The sequence below is a fragment of the Macrobrachium nipponense genome, chromosome 13 (assembly GCF_015104395.2).
Source record: "Macrobrachium nipponense isolate FS-2020 chromosome 13, ASM1510439v2, whole genome shotgun sequence".
NCBI lineage: Eukaryota > Metazoa > Arthropoda > Malacostraca > Decapoda > Palaemonidae > Macrobrachium > Macrobrachium nipponense.
This window is the reverse complement of record NC_087206.1, coordinates 31,540,192-31,554,179: the sequence shown is the minus strand read 5'-3', so window position 1 is coordinate 31,554,179 and position 13,988 is coordinate 31,540,192. Positions and strand designations below refer to the sequence as shown.

General features: G+C 36.2%; 1 protein-coding gene across 1 annotated transcript in view; it reads right to left on the bottom strand.

Moving 5' to 3' along the window:
- Window positions 1-3,879: 3,879 nt before the first annotated feature.
- The window catches only part of LOC135225725 (T-box transcription factor TBX20-like), a 152,306-nt gene continuing 142,197 nt past the window's right edge, over window positions 3,880-13,988 (bottom strand). The window contains exon 6 of the mRNA XM_064265103.1: window positions 3,880-8,131. Coding sequence (XP_064121173.1) covers window positions 7,555-8,131 — 577 coding nt within the window. The 3' untranslated portion in view covers window positions 3,880-7,554. The remainder of the gene's footprint in view (window positions 8,132-13,988) is intronic.

The window sequence follows — 13,988 nt, the reverse complement described above, 5'->3', positions numbered from 1 at the left end:
GTATATTAATAAACATGATGTTAACAGAGAGGTTAATTTCCAAAGATTTCCATTTAATCGTATCATGTGTGTTGCCCCTCGCTTTCTTCCTCTTTCGTTTTTTTCTTAGATTTCGTATCTTCCCAACCTCCCCCTAACGTCTCCCCCCCCCCCTCCCCCACCCCCACCCCTGTCCGTACGTTTAGGAAAATGATGATGAATAAATATCACTTCAAGAGCGGTCCCGTAATTTCTGCGTAATTTGTTCTCGCTATGGTTGACTTAATCGTAATTTATGTCCTCTAATTACAAAGAAAGGTGTATTGGAAGTTCATATAGAAATTAAACTTTCTTTCACATATCATGACCATGATCAGAGTTCATATTTTCTTGAATTTTTTATTTATTTGTTTTTATTTTTTATTTTTGCTTATGTCCTCATTTCCAGTTAGTCGTAATTTCCCTTTCGATTCCGTCATTATATATTCTTGTTTCAGGTTTATTAATTTTACTGTGTTCTTGTAATTTATCAATAATTCAGTTTTATTTCTTCCCTCATTTAATGGTTAATTCCTCTCGGTTCAGTTGTAACTTATTTGTATTACTCATTCCGAATTTAATCTTTTCGTCAACCATAATTTTCTTTTGGGGTCGTTCGTAATTTGTCCTTTTAGTTATTTTTGTTATTTATTGGCACATTTCCCATTTTCCTCTTCGACTGACTTTTATCTTTACATTTCCGATTTTATGGTAATTAACTCTTTGACTAGTTGTAATTACTTATGATTCAGTCGCCAGTTCTGGTTTTCGTATAATTATGGTGCATATATTTTTTCAAGACCTGTAACTCTTTCTTGATTTTACACAGGTTGTCAGGAAAGCAGATGATCCGAAGACGAGTTTCTGCAAGTTGAATAGTTCTTTATTCGTTTATTTATTTATCTGGCTATTAGCACATTCGTTCTTATCGTTAGATGTAACGAATTGACCTGTTTCCAATCGAAGTAAAAAAAGAACTATTGAGGGTCGAGGGCTGCAAATTGGTATTTTGATCATCCACCCTCCAATCATCATATATATCAAATTGCAGCCCTCTAGTCTCAGTAGTATTTCTTTTATTTAAGGTTAAAGTTAGCCATGATCGTGCGTCTAACATTACAGGCCACCAGTGGCTGAGAGTTGTATACAGCAGCATAAGCTGTACGGAAAACTAGATTGTGCATTTTGTATTTCTTCAAACCTGGTAATACCGTTTGGCACAACCAACACTACATTAAAATAGAAACATCCAGAAATTCACTCTGAAAACTTTAAATCAAACGGCTGTATACGAAAGATCCCTAATAATGATGTTCGCAATACTTTTATTCTGTAATTGTACTGTTTTTGGCATCTCTTATTTTTTATACTCTATCAGATCTATTGGGCGAGGCCCTGTGACAATCTTATTTCGAGTTCCATTATTTATGTATATATATATATATATATATATATATATATATATATATATATAATATATATATATGTATGTAAGTTTGCATTTATGATTTTGTGGCTATAAGGCATAGGAGAGAGTATTAAATATCTATGTATTGTATGAATGTTAAGTGTGTTTCATTAGCACAGATAAACTCTTATAAAAATACTGTATTTTTAGTGTCATTAATCATATATCTCGAGCAGTGCATGGAAATAAATCATTTACATAGTCACTCATCTTATTCATATTGTCGATCTTAGTTAAGGTGTAAAGGAAATTCCCGTATGATAGGCCAAAAAGATTCCATTATGTAATTGCTGCTGTTTGTGACGCCTTGGTCATCACATTTTACTGTATTACTGTTTTGAAAACTGCTAGAGTCTGTCCTCTGTACCATGGCATTACACACTATACTTTGTTTTTTTCCATCTGTCCATCCGCCTGTGGTGTTTGCGCATGGTAACACTGCGTCCCGGGCTTTAAATAATATCCTATTTCGAATATTAACGGTGTAATTGGCATACAGTAAATGATTAAAACACTTTTCAGTTGCAAATGTACACCCAGATATCCTTTTATTTGCCTAAAACTTACACCTAGCGTAACTATTTAAAGCCCCGGACGCATGTTACCATACGTAAACACCACAGGCGGATGGACAGATGGAAAGAAACAGAGTATAGATGCCTTCATTCTCAATGGCCACACTTATTGGATTTACGGAGGGAGTGCGCCCTTTTGTAAGGTTTTTCTCAAACCTTGGCATGTGGTGTACTTTTGTACCCTCTGACTTCGAATCTCGGGTTGCAGTTATGCTTGAAGGATACTCATGCACACTTTACTTACTTTTTTTTATTGTGTGACATTCTATCTTTTTTTAACTGTGAATTAGATATGGATTGTAACATGCTCAGCCTTGTAAAAATTAATTTATCTTTTTTCTTTGCTTCAGTCCTCATTTTTTGTTTTACTTATCGTTATTTTATTATGTTAATTGGAAGCTACAAGGGTAGGTTCGTTGTTTCAAGGGTAAACATTAGGAATGCATGCTCTTATGAATAATTATGCAAATTTAAAAACTTCTTTTATGACAATCCATTTACTAGTTGCGTCAACTGCAATACACAACCTTTAACTTTTTTCAGCTTTCATGGTTATCAGTTTTAATTGCCTTTGCTTTAACCAGTGGAATTCTCCTCACAGTGTAACGATGAAGTTTGCAACTTAAAGAAAAGCTGCAATGAAATTTTAAAGTGTATTCTCTTGCACCTGAGATTCAATATTACCTTAGATGTCATACTCTATTAGTTATGAAGCTTCACTCAATCAGGAAAGGACCTGGTGCGATTCCCAGGCATGGCACAGCGATATGGGTGCGTTCTGCCATCTAGTTGGTTGTTTGCTTGTTTGTATGGTGTTTTTAAGTTGCATGGAACCAGTGGTTATTCAGCAACGGGAACAACGGGTAAACGTGACTTCGAAACCACGTCGAGAGTGAACTTCTATCACCAGAAATACACATCTCTGACCCCTCAATGGAATGCCCGAGAATTGAACTCACGGCCACCGAGTTGGCAGGCCAAGACCAAACCGACCATGCCACTGAGGCTCTGATCTAGTTGGTCGTACCAGGGTGGAGAAAGGCATAGGGCCGGTAACCTCAACCTAATATTCTTGTCTCCCTATGTCTCTGTCTGTTTCTTTATAATATATATATATATATATATATATATATATATATGTATATATATATGTGTATATATATATATATATATTATATATATATATATATATATTATATTATATATATATATGTATATGTATATATATAAACTATATATATATGCATATGTATATGTGCATTTGTATATACACACTGATTAAACAGAGGGACTCGAAGAAGTACAGTGCAATAGACATTGGCTTTCTTCATGTGCTGACCCCAGCTTGAATCTCCTTTGATGTTTTATTGCATTCAACTTATCATTTATTCTGTTAGTTTTGTATCACTATTTGTGCTTTTGGCATTATCATTAATCATTCTTTAAATTTAAAACTGTGCTTACGTATAGCCACGAAATAGCTACTCTTTCTTAATGAAAAATCACAAGTATTTTACCGGGTGTATTGAAAGTGACGTTAATTTCAATATCTAAGCAAGAAAGCAGAAAATTTTTTATTTTATTTTATTTTTTTTTTTATAAATTTTAACAATCAAGAAAGTATATTTAATTTGTCTTGCTGAAATTTAATATGTATCAATGGTAAAAATGAGTGTGACTATGAAGCGCACAAAATATTTCGCCAAACTGAAGAATTTTAGGCAAAGCTGCCGAAAATGTTTTTGCTCTTATATTGCAAGTATTGTAGAAAGGTCACTTAAAGTTGTCATTCAGGGCTACAAAATGAAACGAGTCTCCTGTGGGTTTTGATCACATATATTTAACTGAATATATACAGCAGTTTCGGACATTTTTATCAAGATGGTCTCTTGCATTGTAAAATAAGTTACGAAAACTTATATAATATTTACAAGACTTTCTACCAAAACCTTTACAATAAATATGAGTTACAGTTCCTTCTTATTTTTCTCTAAAAATTAACTGGGGTGTGAAAAAGTGGCGCTTTATGTCTATATATACAATTGTATGTACATTCCATCATATCTAAATATATACACATCAGATAACTTTCATTTTGTTTTTGGGGAGCAGATGAGAATAACAGCGTAATGACAGACACTCACAGGCATAAAAAAAGAGAATGTAAAATAAGTTTACTGTTGTTATTAAAGTAACAAGATCATACTCTTAACAAAAGAGCAATAACAATGAACTTTTAAAACACTACTAACTTTCATGCCATATATTCTTGGCAAGAAATAAGTCAAAGAAATCAGCTGAAATATAAAGGAAAAGATGTATGACTCAGAATTAGTTCACATAAGTTAAACTTTCAAACAAGCACTGTCGTTTACAATGCATGAAAAATAAAGTAATAAAGCTTTGAAGTGTAATGTTTTGATGTTGTGATACATCGACCAAGTGGAGAAAAGACATTTAGAAAGATTAAGGAAACGGGTGATTTAGCAATTCACAGACATCTACCTTTGGCACTAGAGACTGATACACGAAAAGGCACTCTGGACTGAGTCTGTGCCACGCAACTGCATAACTGATAGCAATGGTCGAAGGGAGACGCCCTTTGTCCTTTCAGAGGGGCTGAAGGGAACCCAGGATGTTGAGGACTCTCCTTTGAAAAAAAAAAAATCGCCCTTCACAGATCCCATCTTGATATTCCAGTGAAATCGATGAATACCGAGTCATTCATCCTTGGCCACTTCGAGTGCATGGTTTTGTCGAATGGGATCCTGGTAACATTTGCTTCGCCCGACGCTATTCAGTTGCTTGATAATCCTTCATGAACGCTACCTAGTGTGATCATTTACATTGCGAACGTTACCTACTTTATGTTGCTGAGCGCTACCCGATACATGTGCTTGCTTGTTTGACTACTTCTAATGGTTTGGCTTAATACAATTGATCACTGCTCAGACAACCTTTTAGAATATGCTACAGATGATTTTCGAGTGAAAAACTCAAGAATGGAAAATCATACAAGAAAAAAAGCCGTAAAAAGGAAATTAAGTTGTGCAGTAACCATATGTCCTTCTTGTTTCCCAAGGGTCTAAGGTGTTCAGTTCTAAGTCTAAACTATCTTGTACTCTTTACTAGTCTCATTTTTTTTTCTTTCTTTCTGTGCATGAAAACTCAATAAAATGGAATTTCGTTCAGGAATACTGTGCCTAGACTTCCGTCTTGAACCCAGATAATCATAAGATTTTATTTGCGATTTTGTTTTTATTTTTTAATATTGATAATTGTGATTATTCATAATTACGATTGCAGTCCCTTCCTATGATTAGACTCCTTAAGACATGGCCAACAAGAAATTGACTGTAATTTTCCTAAGGCTGCGTTGCAATATGCAAATGGATACATGATTCCTTTTTATTTCTCCAGGGTAGAATTTTGCTTTTAGAGAACAGAACATAGCAATAAACGTTACATTTATTCAGATCTCAGCTTCTTGCCTATTAGCAAATTGGATTTTTCACCAAATAATATCCGAATGACACAACAGATGGTCCTGAACTGCCACTGTAGATATGTCACATTAATTGAGTATATAAACGTTGCAATAAATTTCAGAGGTGTACACGCAGCCGTTGTGCTATACAGTGCCACAGTTAATAGAAGCTTGTATTTCTCTTGATTCACGCAAAGCAGATTAACGGAAACAGACGACCTTATCATTTCCACTGCGGCTGACGCGTTCCGCCACGACCACAGCTGGAAACGACTAGAAATAATCAGCTCGCCTCGTCTGGATGGAGACAGGTTTAAACAAATGGATGTTTCCCACACCGCAGACATCATCTTCATTAAAACCTGTTGATAAGATTGTATCGAGTTTGTCCGTTATCCAGCATGACTGACTACCTCGCCATACTTACATAGACTTCTAAATGAACATTATACGTAACTCGTCATTGAATCTAAATTCTCCTTACCAGCGAAATGAAATACAGAAAAGACGTCTTCAGAGTAATGGAAGGTTATGAAGTGAGAGGAAACCGTCCGAAGAGAAACGATTAAAACCGTCGTTTTTTTTTTCATTCATGAAATAATCATCATCTACCCTTCAGTTTGTTTACAAATGATCATCACAATACAGGCACATATAATACGCACATACACATGTCAGATATGCATCAGTATAAAAAGGTTATCACACATACATACACACAAACACGCACACAAGAGGCAATACGTACAAATTTTACTTCTTTTTTAAACAAAGCCCTGAGGCGAGAAACTGTACACTAATAGATTTGTTATTGGAACAAACGTGACAATAAAACTTAAAGCTTGGAATCTCATCCGTGGAAAAGAAAAAAAATAATCAACACGAAAACCCAAAATCTCTCTTTTAAGGAAATAACATTTTTTTGAGGTTGAAACAAAATAAAAATAAATAATAAGTCAACTCCTATAAAACTTTGCTTGAGAATCATAACAAGGGAACCAGTAAATAATTATAATAATTATGTGATATCTTAATGAGGTCATCATCCTTAACCTGAGTACTAATGCTTTCCAAATATATTAACAACACTGTTTATTACACGATTGTTTATCTTGTGCCACTCTGCAGTTGCCTGTAATCACTCCAACGAAGTCTGAATTCTACGGCTAGTTAAAAGCTTCATTCCAAAGCAATTAAAGTCTGCCAAGAATTTTGGCCTTTTCCGTTAACTCAGCCATGTCTATATTAACACATTTCTTAATAATGTGATGGCCATCCTAAATCCATTATGTTGAGAATTATTACCATAATGGAGACACCGTTGTCACAGAGAAAGAATGTCCAGACATCACCATCTTTTCCGACCACTTTCTGAAGTCAGTCACCAAGAGATTTTCTTTAGACTGTGCATGGTCTTACATAGCTCGTTGGAGCGGTATGTCACGACATTGTCTGTGAATACTCTTATCGAAATAGTTCTGGATATACCCACTTCCATCGTTCTGGAGAACCCACAGGCAAGACCTTCAGGAAAGAGAGTACTTGGTTCCAGTGCTAACAAGCCTTAATTAAGACGATGGTAATTTGAACTTCTAGTATCACACTAACGCGGGGAGAGGTACCAAACTTCACCAGTGGTTTCCTTATGTATGGGCCGTCCTTACGAGCTACCTTTTACACGCTCCATACAACACTAAAGGGGGGTGGGGGAGGGGGCTCTTTCACTTAACAAAAAAATCAGGATAACAACAAAAAGTGCCTCCTGCAGAAGGTATAAGAGATGAGATTGCTTCATCGGTCCAGCCATGAATACTAAGGGTGGGAGGAAGGGAATGATTCAGGCATCTTAAAACCGTAGTCATTATCATCATCGTTGCCATTATTCCAAAGGGTCACAAAAGTTAGCTAAGTCCTTCGTCATCTTAGGCACCAGTGACTTCAACGAAGACGATAACGGGAGGGGCCATCTCTGTTCAAACTTCCTATCCGTGCGCGGACGTTAGCCTCTAGGATTGGTGGTCTGGCAGTGTGTGGTCTCTGGGATCCGAAGGGGACGTCTTCGGCAGGAAGTAAGGAGAGTACCGGTGGAGGTTCAGAGGGGCGGGGAAGAGCGGCCGGGTGAGGGCTGCGGCCGCCGCTGCCTGAGATATCGATGCCGACGAAGACGAAGGAGCTGCCGACAGTGCCGAATGGGTCAGGTGGCTGGCCGTCGATGTGTGAGGCGACGAAAGATGGGGAAGGGCTGGATTGGGGGCGTTGAGCCCGTGTAGCGCCGTCCACTGAGTCCACAAATGAGCCGGCAGCGGTAGCGGGGAGGGGTTGCCCCGAGACGGGTTGAGAGTGTAGAGTTGGGGCATCGAAGGCGGCAGGAGACCGGCAGCCGCGGCCGCTGCTGCAGCAGCTACTTGGGGCGGTGTTCCCGAAGCTCCGGGAGGCCCCCCGGTGATGGCAGCTAAGCGATCCCACATCAGTTGGGCGCGGGCCTTCTCCAGCAGGTTGTTATTTTCGGCATCCACGTCCAGGTATCCCCTGAGAGGCGCCCCTAGGTATCTTGGGTCCACTAACATGGATTCCATCGTGTCTCTGCAAAGAACAGAACAAAACATTATAATTCTTGTCATTTAGGGACTTTTGATTTTTGTAAATAATAATAAAAAAAGATTCATTCTGGAAATTAGTAAATTAAATGTAGACTGTGAAAACATTATTCTTAATTGTCATGTAAACTGCTGTCTACAAATATGCAGGAAATACAAGAGAGAGAGAGAGAGAGAGAGAGAGAGAGAGAGAGAGAGAGAAGAAATACACACACACACACACACACACACACACATATATATATATATATATATATATATATATATATATATATATATATATATATATATATATATAAATATATAGATATAGGTATATATGTATATGTATATAGGTTATATATATAGTATATATATATATATATATATATATATATATAATAACTAGATCTTATTTACTACACAAAGAAATGGTAGTGAACTGCATATAGAATTAGTATACATGCCCACGTGATGTATAGTTAATTAGGGAACTTTCCATCTCTGTTTCTGCCATACGTACACCTCGTTAGCCTCGTGATAATTTTCATTAAACTTTAAAGCTATTCTCTTTTTGAAGTGGTTTACCTTCCTGATATAGTAAACCATTTGCTAATCGTTATTAGTCATTGAATGAAAAACTTCCATAGGATTTGGTACTAGGTTGAATTTACTCATTCTAAAGGTAATGTACGTATATCATAATGATAGATCGACGGTTTTCTTTTTAGTTATCCCTTGTTATGCTACCTATCTGCAGTTGTTATGGAGCAAGTCGTAATGATACTGATGATGTAAACTTTTTGTTATGGCAGAAGGCAGCATTGCTGCCTGCGTTATTGCCCTAGTAATTGATTTGGTCAAGCGCTGCAACCATATTTCAAGTAGATTGCACATTCCACTAATAATTACTTTCTCTTTTTCCATATCTTCGTGTGAATATTATTAATTAATGTGCCCGTCCCCCATCCCCCATCCTCCCGTGTTTTGTACTCTGAATGAAATACTAACCCTTGGCCAGTCTTATATTATTTCAGAATGTTGAAATTCCATACTGCTACCTGCCTTTGAATTAGGTAAAATCTGTCTGTCTGTCTGTCTGTCTCTCTCGTCCTATCTAGTTATACCTATGCGATACTCAGTCATTTTTATTCTGTATTTTCCCCCCCTCTCTCTCTCTCTGCATTTTTAAATCTCCCCATCTTCCTATCTGTAGACATGTGCGATATTCAGTCATTTTTATCTCTCTCTCTCTCTCTCTCTCTCTCTCTCTCTCTCTCTCTCTCTCTCTCTCTCTCTCTCTCCACGTTAAATTAAAATAAGCGAAATCACGTCTCATACTGTAATAATTTTTTGATGAATCGTCAAAGGAAAATTAAAAGGCGGAGTTAACCTCCGGGGCAGGGAGTGAGTGGATGGCTGGCCAAAGGTAACACTGGGCAATTTAGGAGGTCCTAATTAATCACAATGCAGAGGCATACAACCACGAATAGATGCGTGGCAGAGCGCATGTATGAAGTACGGCTCTAACCACGAAATTAGCAATGTAGTTTTGAAAAATTGCGTGGGAAAAACCTCTTGCGTTAATGGAAAAAGATGTTCTGATATTTCTGTTTACACACACACACACACACACACACACACACAACACACATATATATATATATCATATATATATATATATATACTATCGAGCTACAATGTCCTTTAATATCTAATTCGCTCTACCTCGGAATTAATAAATTTTCATATATGCTTAACCGAAGGGGAATTTTTTCTCGATAATAGATTTACCTGTACTTGGGCGCGAACGCAGGTACATTATAAATCCAGGACCGCGGTTGGGTGTATCGCTTCCACTGACGGTCCTGGATTTATAATGTACCTGCGTTCCGCGCCCCCAAGTACAGGTAAAATCTATTATCGAGAAAAAATTCCCTTCGGTTAAGCATATATGAAAATATATTAATTCCGAGGTAGAGCGAATTAGATATTAAAGGACATTGTAGCTCGATATATGTATGAATCACGGTAATGTGATATGACTTATATACATATAATATATATATATATATATATATATATATCTATATATATATATATATATATGTTATATTTAAATATATATATTCATATGTGCGTGTGTGTAGTGTATATGTTCTTGTAAGTATATGTAAATCATGGCAACATAATTTTACACGTTTTTTAGAAAGTGATCCAACACATGAAACCTTTCGTATTATACTTTCAAAATGCCCTTATCTGAATATATCCTTTGTCTACAGAGAGAGAGAGAGAGGAGAGAGCCGTTGATTACATATCTGACCCTGTCACGGTAAACTCAACGCCATATACCATCGAAGTGGGTAAAATAGCTATTACCACATCAACGCCGTGGCACCGTAGGTCGCCATTATACCAATAACATACCATTCACTTTTGTCCTGTCATTACTGGTCTGGCTTCTTTTATTCCTTTTTATCATTTCGTCGGGAATCTTGATTCTCATTTATTTTTAGAATACTTCGTCAAACTATTTCATTCTCATTTTTTAAAGAAAATGTTATTTTTACCTTTTATTCCATTTTTAGCATAGTATTAATAATTCAGACATAATTAATTTCCATTTACATGGTACCATTTGTATAGCAACTATGTAATTCCCATATATTTTAGGGTACCGTTAGTGGTTCCCACTCATTCCCGTTTTATTTTTATTTTTTTTTATGCCATATGAATCGAAGAAGATTAAACCCGTCAGTTACAATATTTTCGTCATGTACTTTGTAACAGGACTGATGCAGCTGCCAAATAAATTGTATTTTGGTATCCTAAGAGAGAACAATACGCAGAGTAATAAAAAAAACGAAGACGAAATGAAATTGCGTTCAAACTATAAATCATAGAACGGAAACGTGTAGAATATACTTTTGAAAAATGGCAAAACATCAATTAAGCCCATTTCGACAGGCCTACGAGAACCGAGGGAAGAGAGGGCGTGGGGGGTGGTGTTGCCCAACCCTCCTCTTTAGAAGCACCTCCTCCCTCAGGATCAGAGAGAGAGAGAGAGAGAGAGAATGCTGGAATTATTATACAGTTTAATATGTATAAGTTTTAGATGAGGGATGTAAAGAGAAGGGAGACCAGTGTGTGTTGTATATATATATATATATATATATATATATAATATATATATATATATATAATATATGTGTGTGTGTGTGTGTGTGTGTGTGTGTGTCTGTGTTTGTGTGTGTGCATGTATATGTATGTATATATATATATATATATATATATATATATATATATATATATATATATATATATATATATATATAGAGAGAGAGAGAGAGAGAGAGAGAGAGAGAGAGAGAGAGAGAGGCAGGCCTGAAATCGACCATTATCACAGACCATCTCTACGAGTTAGGCGCAGCTATCATTAATTTTCCCTTGATTTGACCCGAACGGAACCCGTCGCCACGCTATCCCATCAAGGGAGGACGAGTCTGAGGCCTCTCCGCGGTCACGTGATATTTCTCTTTTCTCGTCGATGATTCCATTTTTCGCCTCCGAGAAAATCATCTCGAGGATGGTATTTTCTGGGTCGATTCTACGATTAGGCTTGCAGTTATTTTCTAGTTTTGTTTCTTGATTCGCAGATATATATATATATATATATATATATATATATATATATATATATATATATATATATATATATATTATACTTATGAGCTCACAGTGCGAAGCCACTGCATATTATATATATTTATATATATATAATATATATAATATAAATATATATATATATATATACTATATCATATATATATATATATATATATATATATTTCTGATATAACGTGTTTTGCGTAGTATTATTATTATAATAATTTTATCTATAAACATTATTATTCATAATATTATAATATATATATATATATATATATATATATATATATTATATATATTCTGAATTGTTTAAAACTGTTTTGCCTAACCAGTATTATTTATTATAATAATTTATCATAAACATTTAAATTATTATCATAAACCAAATACATATTTAACGTTCCTCAAATAAAACCTTATTTGTACTTGCCTCTCAGTGCTCTCCTGGGGTCTCTCTTCTTTCCTTCCATCCTCTCAACATGTCCAAACCATTTTCAGCCCTTACCCCGTCTTCAACCTGGTACTGACAGTATATTATTGATATCTATATATAATAATTCTATATATATATATATATATATATCTAATATTAATAATATATATTATATAATTAATATATATGATAAAATAAGATAAAATATATTTCTGATATGTTTGTTGCTTTTGTTGTACAGTATTATTATTTATCAATAAATTTTATCTGGTAAACATTATTGTATTATCATTAAAAAGAAAACAAATACATATTTAAAAGTTCCTCAAATAAACTTATGGTAAACTTGATCAAGTACCGTTACCCTATTTTTTTTTCTCTACAAAATGATTCACAGTTACGGAGGAGAGAGAGAGAGAGAGAGAGAGAGAGAGAGAGAGAGAGAGAGAGAGAGAGAGCAATTAAGAAAACTGACAATGAAAAAGCAGATGGCCTGACAGAGTAATGTGGATTGGTAGATGGGATATATGCTTTAAATTAGGATTCGTCGGAGGAAATGGGAAGGCAGTAAAATGGTGGGTTAAGTATAAGAGAATTGCGGCCACTTTTTGAAAGCAGGGAAATAGAGCAAATAGTATTTTTTCATGGTAAATACTTAAGGAAACTAGAGCTTTTCATAAAGAATAAGGAAGTAGCAATTTTAAACAAAGGCTGCTATCAGAAAGTAATAGGAATGGATTATGAACATTAGCGCAGGCAGTAGATTGCAAATAGGGTTATGGGTACTTATGAAAATAATGTTTATTAAGGAGAATAAGTAGAAAGTTATCGGAATGAGCTACTATAGGAAAACGGGCCGATTATGATCAAAAGCGTAGAGAACGGAGCTGAACTGAAGAAGCCCCCTATATTCCCGGTAGTGGACTGAGCAACTAACTGTATGGCTAAACACAGTTTTCAAATAGAAAGCTTCTCGTATACAAACACTGCATCATCATCGCGACCGCTTCTTTCCTCTGCATTGGCCATCGAGGTACCTACCGGGAGAGCCCAGCCATCATATTTATCCCTTCGAGCACGGCCATCAGAGCGATCAGAGCGTCTTCTATCATATTAAAGTTAAAAACCGGCCTCTAAACACATACACACTAGAGATTAAATTAGGGAGTTCCTGAACACCCATTCTGGCCATTAAATAACTGAATTCGGCGATGCGTGTGGCAAGATGGGATTCGGGGTAGGGGACAGGGGGTAGGAACTAGGGGTTGATGTGTTGGTGAGGGGTGGGGGTACCAGAAGAGTGATCCATTCTCTAAGTTGAAGGTAATTGAATGTTACCATCATCTTAGCCTCCAACGGCCTCGTGGCAGTCGAGAGTTCATGCCACGCGTACGACGATTTGCACTTTTTCCGAGCACCTTTTAAGTCAACTATTGGCTTTTAAAACTCCTTTAACGTTCACTCGGCAGATTATGAATGGTTTCCTTGATATGACTAAAGCCTTTGCAAGAGACGCCCGGCATTAGTTATATGATAATTAGCGTCGAAAATAAGAGGCATCTCATCGTGCCCCGTGCAGTGGGGCCACAAGGTGTGGGAAAAGCTGTGAACATTAGATAGCTTCAACACCTCTAACTTTCATAAGGTGTACCGCCCTGGTTGATTACACACGACTTTTGAAAAACGCACCGCCGAAGACTTTAATTAACCCGGGCACTCCTAGTTGTTAAGGGCGCCCCGTTTATGCGTTGTTGTCGTT